The following is a 23,251-nucleotide window of genomic DNA, read 5'->3' as shown; positions in this document are numbered from 1 at the left end:
CCCACTCCAGTATTCTGGTCTGGAGAATTCCATGGACTGTATAGTCCATGGGGTTGCAAAGAGTCGGACACCACTGAGCGACTTTCACTTTCAAAGTGAAAGTGTATTGTTTTCCTTGTTTTAAAGTCTTATAAAATGTATATTGCATTCTATATGTTCATCTGATAAGTACTTTTCCACCCTCATCATTATGCTGTCCAGCTTCATACCTGTTGTCTAACACCTAGAGCTATAGTTCATTTATTTTCAGAGCTGTATAATATTCCATGGTGTAAATATATCAAAGTTTATTCATTCATTCTTCTACCAACGGGCATTGCATCAATTCTAGTTTTTTACTACACTGAACAGTACATGTGTGAACACCTTCCTATGTGTCTCTTGTTGCATATGTATAAGAGTCCTCTCAGCTGTCCACCTAGGAGTCACTGGGCCATAGGATTTAAGAATGCTCAAATGTACACAATAATTCCAAATTATTTCAGAGTAGTTAAATCAATTTACACACTCACCAGCAATATTTACGAGGTCACATTAATCCATATATTCTTCAACACTGGGTATAGTCAGATTTCTTAATTTTTGTCATGGATGTTAAACATTATCTCATTGTGGTCTTGATTTGCATTTCCCTGATTAATATGGAAATTAATGTACTTATTGACCATATGTATTTTCTTTTTTGTAAAATGCCTGTTTGTGTCTTTTGCTCATATTCTGATAAAGTTGTTTATTTTTTTCTTGATAGATTTGAAGACATTCTTTATGCATTCTTGGCAGCAATTCTTTGTTTGGATACATATGTTGTAAATATTTTCTCCTTTTTTTTCCTCTCATTTTTTACAGTGTCTGTTGATGAATAAGTGCTCTTAATTTAAATGCAACATACAAATCTTTTCTTTCAGAGTTAGAATTTTTTGGCATCTTGTCTAAGAAATCTTTCCCTATTCTAAAATTTGAAAGATATTCCCTATATTTTTTAAAAATGTTTTTTAAGTTTTACTCCAGGCATTCAGGTCTATAATAAACCGAGTTGATTTTTTGGTGTTGATTTGAGGGAGGGATGCAATTTATTACTTTTCTCCCCATATAGATAATTCATTTGTCCAGTTCCATTTATCAGAGTATCAGAGGCAGAATATGTTGTTATTCAGTCGCTAAGTCATGTCCAATTGTTTGCAACCCCATGGGCTGCAGCACACCAGGCTCCTCTGTCCTCCACTCTCTCCCAGAGTTTCTCAAATTCATGTCCATTGAGTCAGTGATGCCATCCAATCATCTCATCCTCTGTCATTCCCTTCTCTCTTGCCCTCAATCTTTCTCAGCATCAGGGTCTTTTCCAATGAGTTGGCTCTTCGCATCAGGTGGCCAAAATATGGGAGCTTCAGTGTCAGCATCAGTCCTTCCAGTGAATATTCAGGGTTGATTTTCTTTAGAATTGACTGGTTTGATCTCCTTGTCAAAGGGACTCTCAAGAGTCTTCTCAGCAGAATGTGAGAAACAGACAATTCAATAATTGGAGATGGGCATGGGAAAAAGCCCTTGAGCCTCAGGGAAATCTACTGAGGTTTGTCCCCTGATAATAATTGACAAGTGAGGGAAGATTGCTTTCTTGCATATTGTCATATGAGAATTTGATGCTAGGGGCTGCTGCAGCCACTGTGTCCCCAGAGGGGAACATTGTTTGATGCACAGAAAATGGACAACTGGAAATCTGTGAAGGACTAAAGTCTCTGATGATGTTCATTGAACAACTGAACCAACTCTAGAAGCAAGGATCTGGCACATATTAGGCCCTTGACAAGTTTCTTGGAATAAGTAAATGAATGAATACATGACCACACAGGACTACTTCCTGTGCCTTGTAGAACCCAGTTATTTTCTGTCTCTGTGCCTTTGCATTTTCTGTTCCTCCTATGTGGAACACCATCCCCTCACCATCTCCATCTCCTAAAATGTGGCTCATCCTCCACGACTCATCTGGAATGCCACCTTTCTCCTGAAACTTGTTCTAACCTCCTTTGAATACTCATAGCACTTTGTACTTACCACATCTGCCTATTTGAACTTTTGACTTTATCTTTGGCCAAACCCCCTGCATGTGGGATCTTAGTTTTCCAACCAGAGATGGAACCTGTGCCTCCTGCAGTGGAAGCGTGGAGTCCTAACCATTGTACTACCTAGGAATTCCCCTAAATTTTCTATTTTAATTTATTTTTATTTGGAGAGTAATTGTTTACAATGTTGCCCCTAAACTTCTGACTTATAATTAGTTATGCCTACACAAGTCTTGTTCTTTTATATAAAAGATTTGGAAGTGCTTATAAGAATATAAAAATAAAGAATACAAAAATGTAACTAAAATTTTAAAAATTGAGCCCCCAAATCTTTAAACTAGAACAGAAGACCAAAGCAGGTAGGGTCTCGGAAAGCATTTGTGTAAGCCATGGAGTCCACAGTGATTAAATATGAGTTAATTCTTATGAGTCTATAATAGCTCCTCCTGATTCAGAACTAAATACATCCCTGAGAGGTTATTTGAAATACCATCTTTGTCATATCATTTTTCTTTTTGTAATGTGGAAACTATGTGTAAATATTTCTTGGCTTTTTTATTCTGGTCCACTGATCTGTCTGTGTAGTACCAATACTGTTTTAATTTTTGTAGTTCTATGACATATTCCAAAAACAAGTAGGGCAAGTTCCCCTTTGTAACTCTTCTCAGGCTATCTGCTTGGGCATCTGGTCACATTTTGATTGTATTTAAATATTTGTCTTAGATACCCCATGGTGATGGTGGTGGTTTAGTCACTAAGACATGTCTGACTCTTGTGACCCCATGACTGTAGCCTGCCAGGTTCCTCTGTCCGTGGGATTTCCCAGGCAAGAATACTGGAGTGGGTTGCCATTTCCTTCTGCAGGTGATCTTCCTGACCCAGGGATCAAACCTGGGTCTCCTGGATTGCAGGTGGATTCTTTATCAACTGAGCCACCAGGAAGCAGATACCCCAGGCAGAAGTAAATTATCTCTGAGGGTCAGAATGCCAGAATCAGGGGTTTCCTAGACCTGCCAGAATGCATGCCAATCTGACTGGAAAATTCCTCACTAATTTGTTCATAAAGAAATGGGTGGTATTAAACGACAATGATCTTCGAGAAACGTTATATTTCTGCCTTGAGGGATGGTGTTGTAGAGATACCCTGTTGACTTTTCCTTGCAAACTGTCCTACTTGGACCAGATATTGGGAAACAGGGAAGAGTGACCATTTCCCACAGCTGTGTCACCCACATCCTGTTGCAGTTGGGGTATGTTGATTTGAGAAGAGCAAGGGGCTTTAGAAATCCATTTGTAACACTGCTCTGTAAGATTTTGTTTTAAATTTTTATCTATTATTTTTTCAGATCTACACAGTCATTATAGAAAATATACTCCTTCTTTCAAAATAACTACTGTTGGGACTTCCCTGATGGTCCAGTGGCTAATACTCTGTGCTCCCAATGCAGGGGGGCTGGGTTCTGTCCCTGAACTAGATCCCACATGCCGCAACTAAGACTTCACATGTTGCAACTAAAAAGATTTCACAAATAAATATTTTTAAAAATAAAATAACTATTGTTAACATTTTCATGACTTTCCTCAAGTCTGTTTTTTATATATAACTGAGATCTTTCAGTATATACACATTGATTCCGTGACATCAACTTATAGTATAATTAAAATAATCCATAAAGATAATTTTCATAGCCATGTAAAATGGTTATGAAATAACTTATTAAATCATTCTCCTGTTGCAGTATATTTCAGTTCCAAGCTTTTATTTTTATAAATGTATCAGTCTTGACTTAGCTGATATGTGAAGAAAAAATATAGCTCTTTCATTTTCCCTTGTCTCCCTAAGTCCTATTTTCTGGCTGGTGTGAGTCTCCCAGCCTCTAAGAAAAAAAAAAAAAAAAAGTTTCCTTTACATGCAAGGCTCAGGCTTTCTAAGAAAAATGGTCTGTCTTCCACTCCTGTCCAAGAGGGTGACTGAGGAGCTGAAGGGGACGGGGTGTGGCTTCTGGGACCCCAGGACAGGGATGGAAGGGAGACTTAGGGGCCTTCGCCGTCTTTGGCTCAGGTCCCTTCTGAATGTAGGGGATGTTGTCACAGTGATCCTCTCCGGCAACTTCACCAGGCACTCTCAAATCAAATCAAGATGGCAAAGTAGAAGGACATGTGCCTTTCTCCTCCTGCGAGAGTGCCGAAATCACAGCTAGCTGTTGAACAACCATTGACAAGAGGATGCTGGAACCCACCAGGCACTGTCAGCTAAGTCAGGACCCCTTCCTCCCAGGTGTGTGCTGCAGTACCCCAGGGAGCTTCATGGCTGGGCCCCTTCACCTGCCAAACTACACCTTAATTTGTTGTGACTGTGCCTCATATCAATATAGGACTTTCTTACTTACTTTTTGATGTGGACCATTTTTTAAAAGTTCTTATTGAATTTGTTTCCATTTTATGTTTTGGTTTTTGTGCCGTGAAGCATGTGGGATCTTAGCTCCTCCACCAGAGATCGAACCCACACTTCCTGAATTGGAAGGGAGAGTCTTAACCACTGGACCACCGGGGAAGCCCCATAGGGCTTTCTTTGAGGAAGCCGCCACCAGGAGCTCCAAGCAAGAAGAGAGGCATAGCCCCCTTCATCATGGATGTCACTGTGTCACTGACTTACCAAACTTGGGTCTCATTTCTGCCTGTCTTGTTCTCCTCCTCTCCTCCTTCATGGTTTTCATCTCCTACTTTCCCCAGGGCCTGAGACAGGTGACATTCTGCCCTGCTCTGCCTCACCTCCCTCCAGGGTGGGGCAGCAAGACTCCTGGCCCGCCTTCCAGAGCCAGAAAGATTATCTTCTCTTAGAGAGAGAGGACCCCACAGGCTGAAACCTCTGGGCCTGGCTGTTGAAATGCTTAAAGGATAACGGTTGCTCATGTGCCTAGTATCAAAAGAAAAGAATTTAGAAGATCTTCTCTTAAGACAAACACTCATTTTGCAAGGCTAATATCTTGCTGCATAATTTTATTTTGAATGTCAGAAGCTGGATATTAATTCCTTCTCTCTTCAGTCTTTCCACGATTTTGCATTTCACTGAAATGAGTGACATCAGTTGTAAAATGCACTGTTATTTTCGGTACTCCTAAGGAAGAAAAACAAGCTGCTAATTATGTTATGAACAATGCTTTCTTATCATTTAGAATGTTGGTTTATATTTATCAAAAAAGCTCTTTTTAGATTTATTTAGACATACATGTTTATAATGGATCACTCTTGTGCATAGGTAAAAAGGAAAATATAAGCAAAGTAAATTGGAAAGTATTCCTGTAACTTCTTTACAGAAGAAGCTGATGCAGAGAATGTTTCTTCTGAATCCCTTTCAACTCAGAATTAGTGATGATAATGTCTTTTTCCACAGTTTTGTTGTCTGTGCATCGAGAGTGTTGTTGACACAGGATCTCTTAACCCAGATCTCAGAGATCTGCTATGGCTTCTGGGATTGTCTTACAAATTGATGACACCGATCCTGCAAGTTTTTATGGTGCTCCTCCCCAGTCTTTAAAAAGGTTTGTAGTGTCAGTCACTCAGTTGTGTCCAACTCTTTGCACCCCTGTGGACTGTAGCCCACCAGGCTCCTCTGTCAATGGAATTCTCCAGGCAAGAGTACTGGAGTGGGTTGCCATTTCTTTCTCCAGGGGATCTTCTTGACTCAGAAATCAAACCGCAGTCTCCTGCATTGCAGGCAGATTCTTTACCATCTGAGCCACCAGGGAAGCTCCCCCAAAAAAGGCTTGTAGAAGATATCGATAGGTTTCCAGACCAAGTTTGGGTATGTGCAGACAATGACAATCATGTTATGGCTGTTGCCTAGCCAACAACTGTTGTCAGTCAACACTGATTGTAGTAACACACCCAAATTTCAAAGAAAGAAATGTAAGTCTTTCCCCCTCCTCCCCTGGCTGCGCTGTAAGGCATGTGGGATCTTAGTTCCACCACCAGTTATCAAGCCCATGCCCCTTGCAGTGGAAGTACAGTCTTAACCACCAACTGCCAGGGAAATCCCGAAATGTAAGTCTTAGAAATTATGAATTACAATGAAATTTACTAGTACTGTTTCTCCTTTCCACACCTCCTCTACCACCTCTAGGCAGGTGAATGCTTCAAGCCAAACAGAAAGAAAGGCGTGTACTTGGAAAGATGATTTGATACTTTCTCAGGTATTAATTCTATTACGTAAGTACTGATACAAAGGAAATCTTTGAAATAAAACTGACTGCTATTCTGTTGTTTCTTCAGATAAAGCCCTAGAATAGGTTTAGATACTTAAAAATAAGACTGATTATTCTTTTCTTTTTTTTTTTTCTTTAGAACAGGTATTTTATTTTTTGCTTTGTCTATTATACAGGATTTATGTACCAAATGTTAAAAGTCCAAACACACACAATATATTCCACAGCTGAGCACCACCCCTAACTGAACAGGAAAAGAAAGGACTAAACAACAGCACCTGGCAGTATTTGGGGTGGGGGGGAAGTAAGACTATGCTATGCTATGCTATGCTATGCTAAGTCGCTTCAGTCGTGTCCGACTCTGTGCGACCCCATAGACGGCAGCTCACCAGGCTCCGCCGTCCCTAGGATTCTCCAGGCAAGAATACTGGAGTGGGTTGCCATTTCTTTCTCCAGTGCATGAAAGGGAAAAGTGAAAGTGAAGTCGCTCAGTCATGTCCGACTCTTAGCGACCCCATGGACTGTAGCCTACCAGGCTCCTCCGTCCATGGGATTTTCCAGGCAAGAGTACTGGAGTGGTGATTATTCTTTTCATGAGGGCTTTTCAGGTGGCTCAGTGGGTTAAAGAATCCATCTACAATGCTGCAGACACAGGCTCAATCCTTGGGTTGGGAAGATCCCCTGGAGTGGGGCATGGAAACCCACTCCAGTATGCTTGCCTGGAGAATCCCATGAACAGAGGAGCCTGGCGGTTACGGTCCATGGGGTTGCAAAGAGTCAGACATGACTGAAGCGACTGAGCACGCATGCATTCTTTTCATGAGTATACATCACAGTTATTGGATCAGACAAGAGGTAGGCAGACACGCACACATGTGTGCATGTATGTGTACACACACGAACACTATGCAACACTGGAAAACAAGGAGTGTTCTGGACTTGATGTGGAACTACTTGAAAGACAGAAGGAGAATGAGGCTAGACTGAAGGAGGAAACCACAGCACCAATCACATGCAAAAGACTGCTGTAGAGGCTCTAAGCTGAAATGTTAGGTACAGGAAATAGAAGAAAGCTCTGGGGGTGCTTGCAGATGATCTGTTGAGGCATCACAGTAGGAATAGGAGATGAGTTCTCTGGTTTCTTCCCTTGTTTGTGGCAAAGAGAGGACAGCAGAGGCAGCTGCCTGTAGTTAGGAGTAGTAAGATGGACACTTGAGCTAAAAAAATCAGGACAGGGACTTCCCTGGCAGTCCGGTGGTTAAAACTCTGTGCTCCTATTGCAGGGGGCCTGGGTTCAATCCCTGGCAGGGAACTAGATCCCACATGCCACAACTAAAGATCCGCATGCCACAGCTAAGACTCAGTGCAGCCAAAAGAAAACAAAAAACCTCACGTAAAATGCCCCTAAAAACATAAAGACACACAAATGTTAAAGGTAAAAGAATGGATAAAGACGTATCAGGCAAATATAAACTAAAAGAAAGATGGGTGTAATCATATTATTAAATGAAATGGTCTTTAAGACAAAGAATGTTATTAAGAGGGAGACATGAACCAGGAAGAAATAGAAGATCTTAACAGACTCATCACAAGCACGGAAATCGAAACTGTAATCTTCCAGCAAACAAAAGCCCAGGACCAGACGGCTTCACAGCGGAATTCTACCAAAAATTTAGAGAAGAGCTAACACCTATCCTACTCAAACTCTTCCAGAAAATTGCAGAAGATGGTAAACTTCCAAACTCATTCTATGAGGCCACCATCACCCTAATTCCAAAACCAGACAAAGATGTCACAAAAAAGGAAAACTACAGGCCAATATCACTGATGAACATAGATGCAAAAATCCTTAATAAAATTCTAGCAAACAGAATCCAACATCATATTAAAAAGATCATACATCATGACCAAGTGGGCTTTATCCCAGGAATGCAAGGTTTTTTTAACATCCGCAAATCGATCAATGTAATACACCACATTAACAAATTGAAAGAAAAAAACCATACGGTTATCTCAATAGATGCAGAAAAAGCCTTTGACAAAATTCAGCATCCATTTATGATAAAAACCCTCCAGAAAGCAGAAATAGAAGGAACATACCTCAACATAATAAAAGCTATATATGACAAACCCACAGCAAACATTATCCTCAATGGTGAAAAATTGAAAGCATTTCCCCTAAAGTCAGGAACAAGGCAAGGATGCCCACTTTCACCACTACTATTCAACATAGTTTTGGAAGTTTTGGCCACAGCAATCAGAGCTGAAAAAGAAATAAAAGGAATACAGATAGGAAAAGAAGAAGTAAAACTCTCACTGTTTGCAGATGACATGATCCTCTACATAAAAAACCCTAAAGACTCTACTAGAAAATTACTAGAGTTAATCAATGAATATAGTAAAGTTGCAGGATATAAAATTAACACACAGAAATCCCTTGCATTCCTATACTCCAATAATGAGAAAACAGAAAGAGAAATTAAGGAAACAATACCATTCACCATTGCAACAAAAAGAATAAAATACTTAGGAATATATCTACCTAAAGAAACAAAAGACTTATATATAGAAAACTATAAAACACTGATGAAAGAAATCAAAGAGGACACAAACAGATGGAGAAATATACCGTGTTCATGGATTGGAAGAATTAATATAGTGAAAATGAGTATACTACCCAAAGCAATCTATAGATTCAATGCAATCCCTATCAAGCTACCAATGGTATTTTTCACAGAACTAGAACAAATCATCTCACAATTTGTATGGAAATATAAGAAACCTCGAATAGCCAAAGCAATCTTGAGGAAGAAGAATGGAACTGGAGGAATCAACCTGCCTGACTTCAGGCTCTACTACAAAGCCACAGTCATCAAGACAGTATGGTACTGGCACAAAGATAGAAATATAGATCAATGGAACAAAATAGAAACCCAGAGATAAACCCACACACCTATGGACACCTTATCTTCGACAAAGGAGGCAAGAATATACAATGAAGAAAAGACAATCTCTTTAACAAGTGGTGCTGGGAAAACTGGTCAACCACTTGTAAAAGAATGAAACTAGAACACTTCCTAACACCATACACAAAAATAAACTCAAAATGGATTAAAGATCTAAACGTAAGACCAGAAACTATAAAACTCCTAGAGGAAAACATAGGCAAAACACTCTCCGACATAAATCACAGCAGGATCCTCCATGACCCACCTCCCAGAATATTGGAAATAAAAGCAAAAATAAACAAATGGGACCTAATTAAAATTAAAAGCTTTTGCACAACAAAGGAACCTATAAGCAAGGTGAAAAGACAGCCTTCAGAATGGGAGAAAATAATAGCAAACGAAGCAACAGACAAACAATTAATCTCAAAAATATACAAGCAACTCCTGCAGCTGAATTCCAGAAAAATAAATGACCCAATCAAAAAATGGGCCAAAGAACTAAACAGACATTTCTCCAAAGAAGACATACAGATGGCTAACAAACACATGAAAAGATGCTCAACATCACTCATTAGAGAAATGCAAATCAAAACCACAATGAGGTATCATTTCACACCAGTCAGAATGGCTGCTATCCAAAAGTCTACAAGCAATAAATGCTGGAGAGGGTGTGGAGAAAAGGCAACTCTCTTACACTGTTGGTGGGAATGCAAACTAGTACAGCCACTATGGAGAACAGTGTGGAGATTCCTTAAAAAACTGGGAATAGAACTGCCATATGACCCAGCAATCCCACTACTGGGCATACACACCGAAGAAACCAGAATTGAAAGAGCCGCGTGTACCCCAATGTTCATCGCAGCACTGTTTACAATAGCCAGGACATGGAAGCAACCTAGATGTCCATCAGCAGACGAATGGTTAAGGAAGCTGTGGTACATATACACAATGGAATATTACTCAGCCATTAAAAAATACATTTGAATTGGTTCTACTGAGATGGATGAAACTGGAGCCCATTGTACAGAGTGAAGTAAGCCAGAAAGAAAAACAATACAGTATACTAATGCATATATATGGAATTTGAAAGATGGTAACGATAACCCTATACGCGAGACAGAATAAGAGACACAGATGCATAGAACAATTTTATGGACTCTGAGGGAGAAGGTGAGGGTGGGACGTTCTGGGAGAATAGCATTGAAACATGTATATTATCATATGTGAAACAGAACACCATTCCATGTTCGATGCATGAGACAAAGGCTCAGGGCTGGGGCAATGGGATGACCCAGAGGGATGGGATGGGGAGGGAGGTGGGTGGGGGGTCCAGGAGGGGAAACACATGTAAACGCATGGCTGATTCATGTCAATGTATGGCGAAAACTATTACAATATTGTAAAGTAATTAGCCCCCAACTAAAATAAATAAATTTATAAAAAAAAAAAAGAGGGAGACATTCACCATATGATGACACATAATTCTCTAAGAAGTTATAGCGACTTTAAACTTGTATGCAAGTAATAAAGTATATAAGACAAAATGGATAAAGATATAGGGAGGAATTCTTTTTTTTAATTTGGCCATGCTATATAGCTGGTGAGATCTCAGTTCCCTGACCAGGGATTGAACCCTGGCCACAGAAGTGAAAGCACCAAATTCTAACCACTAGCCCACCAGGGAACTCCTGGAATTCATAAATGTATCATCAAAGTGGGAGATTTCAACCTATCTCTCTTGAATATTGATGGATCAAGCAGAAGAATATCTATCAAAGATATAGAAAATGTGAACATGGTTAACAAATTTGATATAATAATAAATATGGAGAGAATCCTGTATCTAACAGTGAGAGAAAGCAATTTCTCTCTCTGAGACCACTCATTGCTATCTTTCTAACATCATTATAACTTTTTAAAATTAATCAGTGTTTGAAATCTTTCCATTAAGTAAATCCCAGGCATACAGTTTTGGTTTTCTCTTTTTTTTTAGGCCCAAAGTTTTTAAGGAAAGGCCTATCAAAAAAAAAAAAAAAGGAAAGGTCTATCAAACTTTCAAAGAACAGATCAACCCAAGTTAATACAAAGTCTTTCACACTCACTTTACAGGGCCAACATAATTTTGATGCAAAAGACAAACAGAGATTATGAGAAAAGACAATAATATAAATATAGATGTAAGAATTCTAAATAAAATATTATCAAACCAAACCCACAGTGTATAAAAAATAATACACAATGACCAAGGTGTATGAAAGAATGTAGCCAAAGAATGAAAGAATGATTAGAAAATCTACAAATGTAATTTACTAAGTTAAAAGATTCAGAAATCCATGTAAATACTTAATAGATACAGAAAAAGTATTTGATAAAATTCAATATTCATACATTATTTTTTAACTCATAGTAAATTAGAAACAGAAAGAAACTTTCTAAATCTGCTTAAGTATGTCTATTTAAAAAAAATGGGACTTTCCTGGTGGTCCAGTGGCTAAGACTCTGCACACCCAAGGCAGGGTCCCTGGTTCAATTCCTGGTCAGGAACTAGATCCAATGTACTGCAACTAAGAGTTCACACACTGCAACTAAAGATCCCACATGCCAAAACTAAGACCCAGCACAGCCAAATAAATAAATATTTAAAAAAATAATAACAGAGCAAACGTGATTCTAAGGGGATACTTTAAAAGTATTCCCTTTAAACTCAGAAATGAGATAAGAATGCCCACTATCATTATTTTTAATCAATATTGTATGTGAGGTTTTAGTCAATGTAATAATGTGAGAAAAATAAATTAAAGGCTTAATGATTGGAAAAAAGAAGTAAAGTTTTTATTATTTGTAAATAATAATATAGAAACCCCAAAAGAATATACAGATAAATCATTAGAAACAATAGGAGAGTTTAACAAAATGTAAATATATAAGATTAATATACAAAAGGTCAGTTGCATTTTTATACCCCAGCAGCAAACAGCTAGAAAATGTAATTAAAGAGAAAATAGTTCAAGACTTCTAAGACAAAATAATAAATCTTAATTAGAACATACTTTAAAAGACCTAAATAAGTAGAGAGATATAGCACACTTATGGATAGAAGGTATATTATTCCAAAATGTCAGTCTTCCCCAAATTGATCTATAGTTGATGCAATTTCAATCAATATCTCAGTATGGTTTTCCATAGAATTTGTTAGGATTATTCCAAAATGTACACGGAAAAGTAAAAGCCCAAAGATAGCCAGGACATTTCTAAAGACAAAGTGAATAGTTTTATGTGGTAGGTAAGTGGAAAAGGAACTGAAAAAATGGTTATCTATGGAGGGAAAAATCGAACCCCTGCTCATATGATATGTAGAAATCAATTACAAAAAATCAAGACTTCAGGGACTTCCCTGGTGATCCAATGGTTAAGACTCTGAGCTTCCAATGCAAGGGGCATGGGTTGGATTCCTGGTTGGGGAAGTAAGATCCCTCATGCCGCATGGTGTGGCCAAAAAAAAAGGAAATAAAAAAAAAGGAAAAATTAAGAATTTAGATTCCAAAGCAAAATGGGAAAATTTTTAGCAGAGAGCTTAAAAGCCTATCCTTTAGAACATGGAAGAGGGAAAATTTTCTCAAACAACCTACGAAAAACATTGACAATAAAATATAAGATTGACAATTTGACTGTATTAAGCTTTAGAATTTTTTTCAAAGGAAAACTTAAGAAAATAAAAGGCACACATTGACAAAGAATTCAGCTCAAAAATGGATAAAGAACTTTAATTAATTAATATGAAATGGACACAAAGTCTGAAAGAAAAATAGGCAAAAGATGTGGGAACCACGTATATCAACAAAATATGAAGAGAGATTTTTAAAATGATCCGATAAATGCAAATCAAGACCACAAGGAGATACTCTTTTACAAACATTTGATTGGCAAAAGCAAAAAGGTTGATGCAATCAAGCATTACAAAGGATCTAAACCCATAATATCTCCTAAACATTGCAGATGGGACTGTAAGTTCAGGCAACCACCTTAGAAAACAATAAGATTATTATGACTCAGCAAGTCTACTCTTAGATATATACCCACACTGTTAGACACATCCAGAGACATGTAAGAATGTCCATAGCAGCATTACTAAAAATATAAAAAATGTGGAAGTAGTTATTACAGGGGCTGTAGACTGAAAAAAATAAAAAGGGTCAAGCTGGAAAAATCACACAGGTGTTAGAAAATTTTCTGGACAACAAAAAAAGGATTCACACACTGTCACATCCTGAAAAAGCTTTCAAATTCCAAGGAAATGACAAAACTGTAAAACAAACAAAACCTAGAAATAAACTAAACGCCCACCAATAGGGAAATGGATGAATTAACTATGGAAAATTCATACATTCAAATACATACAGCAGTCAAAAATCAATGAACTAGGGACTTCCCTGGTGGTTCAGCGTCTAAGATTTGCACTCCCAACGTAGAGGGCCCGAGTTCAATCCCTGCTCAGGGAACTAGATCCGGAGCACCACAACTAAGAATTGGCTCAGCCAAATAAACAAATAAATTAAAAAAAAAAAAGAGTAAACTATAGTGAAACACACAATATAGATAAATCTTAGAAATAAAATACAAAGATAAAAAGTAAGGCCCAAAAGGTTACACACATCTTGTGTCTTTTTTGTAAAGCTGAAAAACAACTAAAAAATATGTACTTTTTCTGTATACATATAAATGCAATAAAATTATACAAAGGAAATCAAGGAAATGATGAACATAGGATTCAGGATACTTTTTATTTTAGAGTAGTGATTTTCATCTTTATTAACTTTTTATTACATTCCACTTTTAATTTTTGAATTTTATTTTGTTTATTTATTTGTTTAGACTGCACCAGGTGTTAGTTATGGCTTGTGGAATCCAGTTCCCTAACCAGGGATCGAACCTGGGCCCCCTGTAATGGGAGTGAAGAGTCTTAACCTACTGGACTGCCAGGGAAGTCCCTAAATTATTTTTTTTATTGAAGTATAGTTGATTTATGTTTCAGGTGTACAGCAAAATGATTCAGTCACAAATATATTATAAATGTATAATATATATATATATATGTTCTTTTTCAGATTCTTTTCCATTAAATGTTATAACAAGATGCTGTATGTAGTTCCCTGTGCTATGCAGTAGGACCTTGTGTATCTATTTTATGTATATATTCTATATATAGTAGTGTGTACCTGTTAACCCCAAATTCCGAATTTATCCCTCCAGCCCCAGGATATCTTGGTAGATATCTGGAAGGAGCAATATGAGGGGAGGGGTATATATTAGATATAAATTATTGTCATGATTCTTACTTTTGTTTAGCTGATGGGTTAATGATATTTGTGCGCTGTGCTTAGTCGCTCAGTCGTGTCTGACTCTTTGTGAGGGGTGTCTCCACGAGGGAGGCAAAGCGCAGGGCAGGGTAAGAAGAGTGTCCCCACTAAGGGGACATCAGAGTCTGAGCAGGGCTGAGAGGACTGTGGATCAGAGGTTCAACGTGGCATGAGATAAGGGGTGAGCGGAGTTCTTGTGACAGAGGTGATCCTTCAGGGGGTGACGGAGCCCAAGGGGAGTGGATGCCTGGGGGGACGGGGAGGGGTGGCAGTAGCAATAAGAAGCTAGCTACATAGAAGGGGATTCATCATATAATTTATTGTATCAAAGACAGTGGGAATCAAGTTTCTCACTGTCAGAGAAAGGACTTAAAAAATACGGAAAAGGAAAACACTTAAAAATAGGGAAAGGGTACCTTGCGGGATTGGATTGGAATTGGAGGTACTGTGTGAATTTATGGTTTCAATACAGATACATAAAGAAATAGACATGGATATAAGAATGTACACAGAGGGACTTCCTCGGTGGTCCAGTGGTTAGACTTTGCCTTCCAGTGCAGGGGGTGCAGGCTTGATCCCTGGTCGGGGAGCTGAGTCAACATGCCTCATGGCCAAAAGACCAAAACATAAAACAGTAGCAACATTCAATAAAGACTTTAAAAACTGTCCACATCAAAAAAATAAAAGAATCTTTGAAAGAAATGCACTAACAGATTTCTTAGCTCTCTCCACCCAGAAAGCCTGGGAAAAGTAACACCCTTAAAGCTATGCACACACCTAGAGTCCTTTTTTGCAGAGCAGCAAAAGAGCAACTATGAGAAGCTGTAAGCTGAACAATTCCCACAACTCACTCAGGTCTCAGAGATGGTTGGGTTCCAGCCAGCCTGGGAGGAGGAGCTGCATTGAACACCCAGGGTGTCCCTTGAAAAGCCACTGAAAACCACAAATGACTGAAACTGGTATAAAAAGAAAATAGCAATCTGAATATTCTTGTATCTAGTAAAGACTTTGGGTTTATCATTTAAAAACAAAATCTTTACAACCACATACACACAGGCAACATTCTTAGAGGCCAATTTATAGCTGTGTAAATATTTATATTATAAAGGAAAAAATGTCTAAAATCAAGCTTCCACCTTAAGGAACTAGAAAAAGAAGAGCAAATTAAACTCAACATAAGTAGAGGGAAAGAAATAAGAGTGGAAATCAATAAAATAGGAGACAGGCAAACATTAGAGAAAATCAATGAGGCCAAAAGCTGGTTCTCTGAGACGATCAATAAAATTGATCAACTTCTAGATAGACTGATCAGGAAAAAAGAAAGGAAGACACAAATTGCCAACACAGTTTGATTTAAGTTTGTTTTACTCTTATGCTAAACATCCACGTAAGTCTGAAGTCAAATCTACAAAACAAGGTATATTCAGACAAGTATAGCTTCTCTTCTTGTCTCTTCCACCCTGTTCCCTTCCTCTCCTATAGGTAATCAGTTTATTTATATTCTAGCTTATCCATACCATATTTTGGCATAAAAAATACATGGCATAAGAAAAATACATAAATATAGTGAATATATTTATAGTATTGTTTTGCGGAATATTATGTTTCACAAAGAGGCGCGTCTCAAGGGGTGGCTTAAGATTCTTGTGAATATAGTCATGTTCAAATATAATCAATACATCTGAACAAAAACTTTCAGTGTGTTCAAAAATACAGGCAAGTGTGTGTTCAATAGATCAATGAATATGACTGCATTACATAAATATCCGTAGACAATAGACAAGGGCTTTGCCCTGACTCTGCAGAGGGAGAGTTCTATCTTTTTGTTGACTGTCGAATGATAAAGCATCTGACCATCTGAATTAGATTTTTGTGCAAAATTTATTCAGTTTATTTTCTAAAATCCTGTCTTGTATTCCAAAGTTTCCACTAACTCCAAGTGATGAAGATTCCCTTTATAATCTGGCTGGTAGTGTTCACGGCCCCATCCCATCTGTGGACAGGTGCACCCCAGCTGGCAGATGGGTCGTTCAAGTCTTTTGTTGTCAGTGTTTAAATGCATTGCTCTTTTCGTTTTATAAATTGATAAGCCTTCACTAAAAATCTTGACTCAAGCTATAACTGTTCGTTTTCTCCTGAGATAAAATGTAATATCAGCACTGATACTACAACTAGTGAATTGTTCTCAGCGGCCATATGGTGAACAGACTTACCAGATATGATAGGTACTGGTAATAATTCCTGATTCTGCTATGATAGTATAAACACTAGCATGACTTGATCCAGTTGTTTGCATTTATTTTCAAATTAGAGGTGATAGTGTTCTAGTTACTTATCATCACTATGAACTTATAGTTTATATCTGGTAGAGGCTTTCTGCTACTTATCCTTTTTTGGCAGATGTATTTAGTTGCTAACCTGAACAGAAATCTTATTTAGGAGATGGATGGAAAACAGGAGATATTAGGTACAAGAATTTGGATCAGCTTCTTTCTGGTTCAATGCTCATTACATGTACAAAGATACCCTTAGGGGCATATTAGGGAGAATATCTATTTGTTGGTAGAGTTTTATATGTATAATAAAGGTTGGAATATAGAGAAATACATTTTGAGTTAGAGACAAAATTCTCCTTTTGTGTTTTAGGTTGTTGTATAGCCAGATACAGACTCATTTTTAAAATTTAACAATACATATAATTATTTTTGTCCAGAATCTCCAAAGCATAAGAGTGGCAAAAAATAAAATCAAGTGAGTATTAAAATATAATGTATTGCTTTTATTGTCTATAGTAATTATAGAACTATTACACTTTGAAAATATTACCCAGAAAGTGTAAGTAGAAAATTTCAATAGATCTATAAATTTACAATACTATTTGAGTTTCATAAGGACCAATTTATTAAAGGCATGGTTGGCTTATAACACAACCTAATTTTTATTTTATTTCATTAAAATTTTAAATACACTTTAAGCCCCTGTTTATTTATAACCTTCATATGTTACAAATTTTATATTCTGCTGTAAGCGAACAATGATCTCACCTTTTAAATAATCGTGTTAAAAAAATTCAATACATAACATTGAATTCACCATCTAAATATTACAGGTGTAGAATTCTATGGGATTATGTACATTCATTTTGTTGTGCAACAGTCACCACCATCCATCCCCAGAACTCCTTCTATCTTACAAAACTGAAACTCTTTACCCAGCAAACAATAGTTCCCAGCTCTTCCTTCCCCCAGCTTCTGGCAACCACCATTCTACTTTCTGTGTCCATGAATTTGATGACTCTAGGTACCTTATCTAAGTGGAATTGTACAATATTTGTATTTTTGAGACTGGCTTATTTCACTTAACATAGTGGCCCCAAGATTCATCCAAGCAGTAGCATGTGACAGGATTTCCTTCCTTTCTAAGACCATAATTTTATATTGTGTGGATACACCACGTTTTGTTTTCCACTCACCTATTGATTGGAAGGACTGATGTTGAAGCTGAAACTCCAATACTTTGGCCACCTGATGCCAAGAGATGACTCATTTGAAAACACCCTGATGCTGGGAAAGATTGAAGGCAGGAGGAGGAGGAGTCGACAGAGGATGAGATGGTTGGATGGCATCACCAACTCAATGGACATGAGTTTGGGTAGACTCTGGGAGTTGGTGATGGACAGGGAGGCCTGGTATGCTGCCTTATGTCACAAAGAGTGGGGGTCCATGGGGTCACAAAGAGTCAGACACGACTGAGCAACTGAACTGAATTGAACTGAACTGACTGATGAACGTTGAGTTGCTTCCACCTTTTGGCTATTGAAAATAATGCTGCTATCAGTGTGGGTGTACAAATATCTCTTTGACACTCTGATTTCAATTATTTTGAGTTATATACCCAGGAGTAGAATTGCTGGATCATATGGAAATTCTGTTTTTAATTTCTTGTTTTAAAATATTGATTGATTGATTTGATTTGTGCCAGGTCTCAGTTGCAGCATATGGGATTTTCAATGCAGTATGTGGGATCTTTAGTTGCAGCGATTGAAATGCTAGTTGCAGCAGTTGGGATCTAATTCCCTGGCCAGGGATGGAACCTGGGTTCCCTGCATTCGGAGTGCAGAGTCTTAGCCACTGGACCACTAGGAAAGTCTCCTGTTTTTAATTTCTTGAGGGACCACCATATTATTACAGCATTTTACATTCCCAACAAGGATTCCAATTTCTCCACGTCCTCACCAACATTCACTTTCTGTTTTTTTGTTTTTTCATGGTAGCCATCCTAGTGGACATGAGATAGTATCTCATCGCAGGCTTTTTTTTCTTAATATTTTTTTATTTGACTGCATCATGTTGGATGATTCACTGTGGTGCCTGGACTCTCTGGTTGTGGTATGCAAGCCTAGCCACTCCATGAATGTGGGATCCTAGTTCCCCCATCAGTGATAGAACCATTGCATTGCAAGGTGGATTCTTAACCATTGGACCAGCAAGGAAGTCCCCTCTTATTGTGGTTTTGATTTAATTTTCCTGATGGTTAGTGATGAACATCTTTTCATGTGTCTGTGGGCCATCTTTATGTCTTCTTTGGAAAAACGTCTATTCAGATCTGCCCATCTTTTTAATTGGGGTTTTTTTTTTGATGTTGAGTTGTATGAGTTCTTTATGTATTGGGTATATTAACCCCTTATTGGATATATAATTTGCAAATATCTTCTTCCATTCAGTAGATTTCCTTTTTGTTTTGTTGATAGTTTCCTTCATGGTGCAAAAGCTTTTTAGTTTGGTGTGATCTCATTTGTTTATTTTTGCATTTGTTGCCCTCATCTGAAGAAACATATCTAAAAATATGGCTAACACCAATGTCAAGGAGCAGACTGCTTATGATTTCTTCTAGGAGTTCTATGGTTTCAGGTCTTACATTTAAGTCTTTAACCCACTTTGAGTTTATTTTTGTGTATGGTGTGAGAAAGTAGTTCAGTTTGATTCATTTGTATGTAGCAGTCCAGTTTTTCCAGCATAATTTACTGAAGAAGCTTTTTTTTCCCCATTGTATATTCTTGCCTCTTTAGTCATAAATTAATTGACCATATTAATGTGGGCTTGTTTCTAGGCTCTCTGTTCTATGATCTAGATGTCTGCTTTTATGCCATACTGTTTTGATTACTATTTCTTTATGAACTTTTCTGTTGTGGTGGGGCTGACTATTGTGGGCATGCTGGTAGGCAGGATTAGCTCCTGGCCTGTTGGCTGCCAGGTCCTGCCTCATACTGCACAGTCTGAAAGGTCCCAGGGCTGCTGCTGCTGCTGCTAAGTCGCTTCAGTCATGTCCGACTCTGTGCGATCCCATAGATGGCAGCCTACCAGGCTCCTCCATCCATGGGATTTTCCAGGCAAGAGTACTGGTGCCAGCCAACTGGTGGGTGGATAATGTCTTTGTGCTAATAAGCTAGAGAGAAGACTCCAACATGGTACTTGCCAATACCAATGTCCTCATGGTAGAACACATTCCCCCAAATTGCTGCCACCAGCATCTATATCTCCAAGGGGATTTCCAGTTGCCTCCTGCCTCCTGCCACTCTGGGGAGCTCTCCAAGATCAGCAAGTGTGTCTGGTCGAGGCTTCTTTCAAATTACTGCCTCTGAGCTGAGACTTGGAGCATGTAGATTTTGTATAGACCCTTTAAACATGGAATGTCTGTTTTCTACAGCCCTCAGACTTTCCTATATGCAAGCCCTGCTGGCCTTCAAAGCCAATTGTTATTGGGTCTTGTCTTCCCAGTGTAGGAACCCCAGGCCTGAGAGCTCAGTTAGGGCTCAGAGCTCTCACTCTCAGAGGAGAACCTCCACAATTGTGATTATTCTTCTGTTTGTGGGTCACCTCCCTAGGGGTATGGGTCTTGACTATGCTGCATTTATGCACTTCTTACCTGTCTCATTGTGGTTCCTTCTTTCTTTATTTGCAGAAAATCTTTTCTGCTAGTCTTCATGTTGTCCTTATAAATAGTTGTTCTGTAAATAGTTCTAATTTTGTTGTGCCCCTGGGAGGAGATAAGTTCAGGGTCTTCTTGGCAGTGTTGGCCACACCTGCTCAATTTTTTTTTAATGCTTTAGGACATCCATTCTGGAGACCATCATCATTCATTCATTTCAGAATTATTTACTGAGTGCCTCTCATGTGACAAAACTGTTCTAGGTTTCAGGAATACAGCGTGGAACAGAATAGACAAGTAGGCTTTACTGAGCTTCTATTCAGGTGGAAGATAGGGAAGACAGGCAGCAAGCACATAATGAGTAATTATGTTGGGAGATGAAATACCATATGAAAAAGAGCAGAGTAAGGGAGATAGATGATGCTGGGAGAGGGGTCTTATATAGAATGATCAAGAAGGGCCTTTCTAAAGAGGAGACTTGAGAGACATCTCTGGTGGTCTAGTAGTTGAGAATCCGCCTTCCAATGCAAGAGACACAGATTCAACCCCTGGTCAAGGAACTAAGATCTCATACGCCTCAGGGCTGCTAAGCCTGCATGGAACAACTAATTAACCCTAGTGCCACAACTAGAGAAAACCCACGTGCCATAATGAAGTCCCAACACAGCCAAAAGAAATTTTTTTTATTAAAAAAAAAGAAGTGAGAGAGATGAGATTTGAGCAGGGCTTTAAACTAAATAGGGAGTAAGCCATTCACTATCTGGTGGAAGAACATTCCTCATGGAAGGAATAGTCAGTAAGGATGTTGAGATATGTTGTCACACATTAAAAGTCAGGCTTTTCAGCATGATCATGAATTTTCAGCGGTCAGTTCATGTACAGCTACAGTGATAGAAGAAAGTGGGAAACAACCTGGGTTGGAGTTTTGCCAGAGGAGTTGAGAGTTCAAGGAAGTGGTTATCATGATGTGATACCCGGAGGCTAAACTGTGTAAAGAGGGTCGCTGGTAGAAGGGGGCTGGAGACCAGATGGCAGAGGAACATGGAGAAAGTGGTGTCCGTGCATTGCAGGTTCCTACAGGGATGAGATATTGATGGAGCAGGAAATATGGGAGGAAATGGTCAGAGAGTACAGTGCCTAAGAATTGAAATTTTGGGGGTAAAAGATGATAAAGGTGGGACTTCCTTGGTGGTCCAGTGGCTAAGATCCTGAGCTCCCAACGTAGGGGGCCTGAATTCAATCCCTGGTCATGGAACTAGATCCTTCATGCCCAGTGGAAAGATCCCACGTGACACAAAGAAGACCCAGTCCAGTGAAATAAAAAAAAAAAAAATGACAAGGGCTATAGTAAAACCACACTTTGCCCAGGAATGTGCCTTACATGAGAGTGCCAGGCAAGAGGGCCACCAGGGAAAAAATCCTGTCCACACTCCCTTCACCACTCGGGTGCCTGGGCCTCTGTTACCCAGAGGTGATACATTTTTCTAATTTATCCCAGTGTGCTCTAGAGTCTAATCAGTAGCCTTGGGTTCAGCAGTATTCCTGGGGAGAGCTAGGATTCATTTAGAGCAAGAAGGTAAAGGAATATTCATAGGAAAGGTTCTTGATGCCAGGGAGCTTGCTGATGAGAGACTGAGTCCCAGAGGTCTGGTGGCAGGTTCAGGGGTAAAAACTATCAGAAGGGAAAAAAAGAAGAAAAGCTTTATAAGTTTGGGGAGGGCAGGAACTCTTAAACAAGATTTTTTAAATTACAAAGGCACACAAAAAAAATCAAGAGATTGGACCATTTAAAGATTTGAGTTCCATAGAGTGCCCCAGAAACAAAGTGAGCAGACTAATGATAGTCTGAGAAAAATCTGTGCAAAGCCAAGAGCAGGGTCATAGCTAGAACATTCAAGAACTGTAGATCAGCAAGAGAAAGACAGGAAACTCGATTTTTAAAATGGGCAAAGGATTTGCTAGATAATGCACTGAAGGGGAAACACACCAGCCTAGTAAACGCAGGAAGGGATATTCTGTCTCACCAGTAACGAGAAAAATGCAAATCGAAACAACTGACACCTCTTTACAAAAGGAAGAAGTTAGATGGTATCAAGTTCTGGAGAATATGGGGGAATGAAGAGCCCTCCTGTCTTGCTGGTATGACATAAAGTGGTGCAACTCTCTGGAGAGTAGTCTGACAGTACTTAGTAAAATTAAGAATGCACAGTCCCAATATTGCCCTAGTGGGCCAGTGGTTAAGATGGCTGCACAGCCATCTACTGCAGGGGGAGTGGGTTCGACCCCTGATCAGGGAACTAAGAGCCCACACGTTGTATGGCATGGCCAAAAAAAAGGATGAAAGATAAAAGGAATACACACTTCTGGGGGAAGGAATAGTTAAGGAGTTTGGGATTGACATGGAACATTGCAATATGTATGCTGTTTTTAAAATGGGTGACCAACAAGGACCTACTGTATTTGTATAGCACAGGGAACTCTGCTTAATATTATGTAACAACCTAAATGGGAAAAGAATTTGAAAGAGAATAGACATATATACGTATAACTGAATCACTTTGCTGTACACTAGAAACTATCATAACAGTGTTTATCAACTATACTCCAATATAAAATAAAAAGTTTTTTAAAATGTGTTTGAACCACTGGGTGAAAAAATACACACTCCCATGCTGTGCTGGACTCAGATGCGTCCAAGTCTTTGTGACCCCATGGACTGTAGCCCACCAAGCTCCTCTGTCCATGGGATTTTCCAG

The 23,251-nt window shown here is 38.8% G+C and overlaps 1 protein-coding gene across 6 annotated transcripts in view; it reads right to left on the bottom strand.

Annotated features, from left to right (window-relative positions):
- Window positions 1–18,210, bottom strand: part of ARPIN (actin related protein 2/3 complex inhibitor) — a 37,276-nt gene extending 19,066 nt beyond the window's left edge. For all 6 annotated transcript variants that reach the window (XM_081547094.1, XM_081547095.1, XM_081547093.1 and 3 more), the window contains exon 1: window positions 18,040–18,210. Coding sequence is in view for 2 of the 6 variants with exons in the window: in XM_081547092.1 (XP_081403218.1) it covers window positions 18,040–18,113 (74 nt within the window). In the remaining 4 variants the exon portion in view is untranslated. The remainder of the gene's footprint in view (window positions 1–18,039) is intronic.
- Between the last annotated feature and the right edge of the window lie 5,041 nt (window positions 18,211–23,251).

This window comes from Giraffa tippelskirchi, chromosome 12, assembly GCF_054371585.1.
Source record: "Giraffa tippelskirchi isolate mGirTip1 chromosome 12, T2T-mGirTip1v1.2.pri, whole genome shotgun sequence".
NCBI lineage: Eukaryota > Metazoa > Chordata > Mammalia > Artiodactyla > Giraffidae > Giraffa > Giraffa tippelskirchi.
Note: the sequence above shows the minus strand (reverse complement) of the source record. Positions and strands in the feature narration are given on the sequence as shown.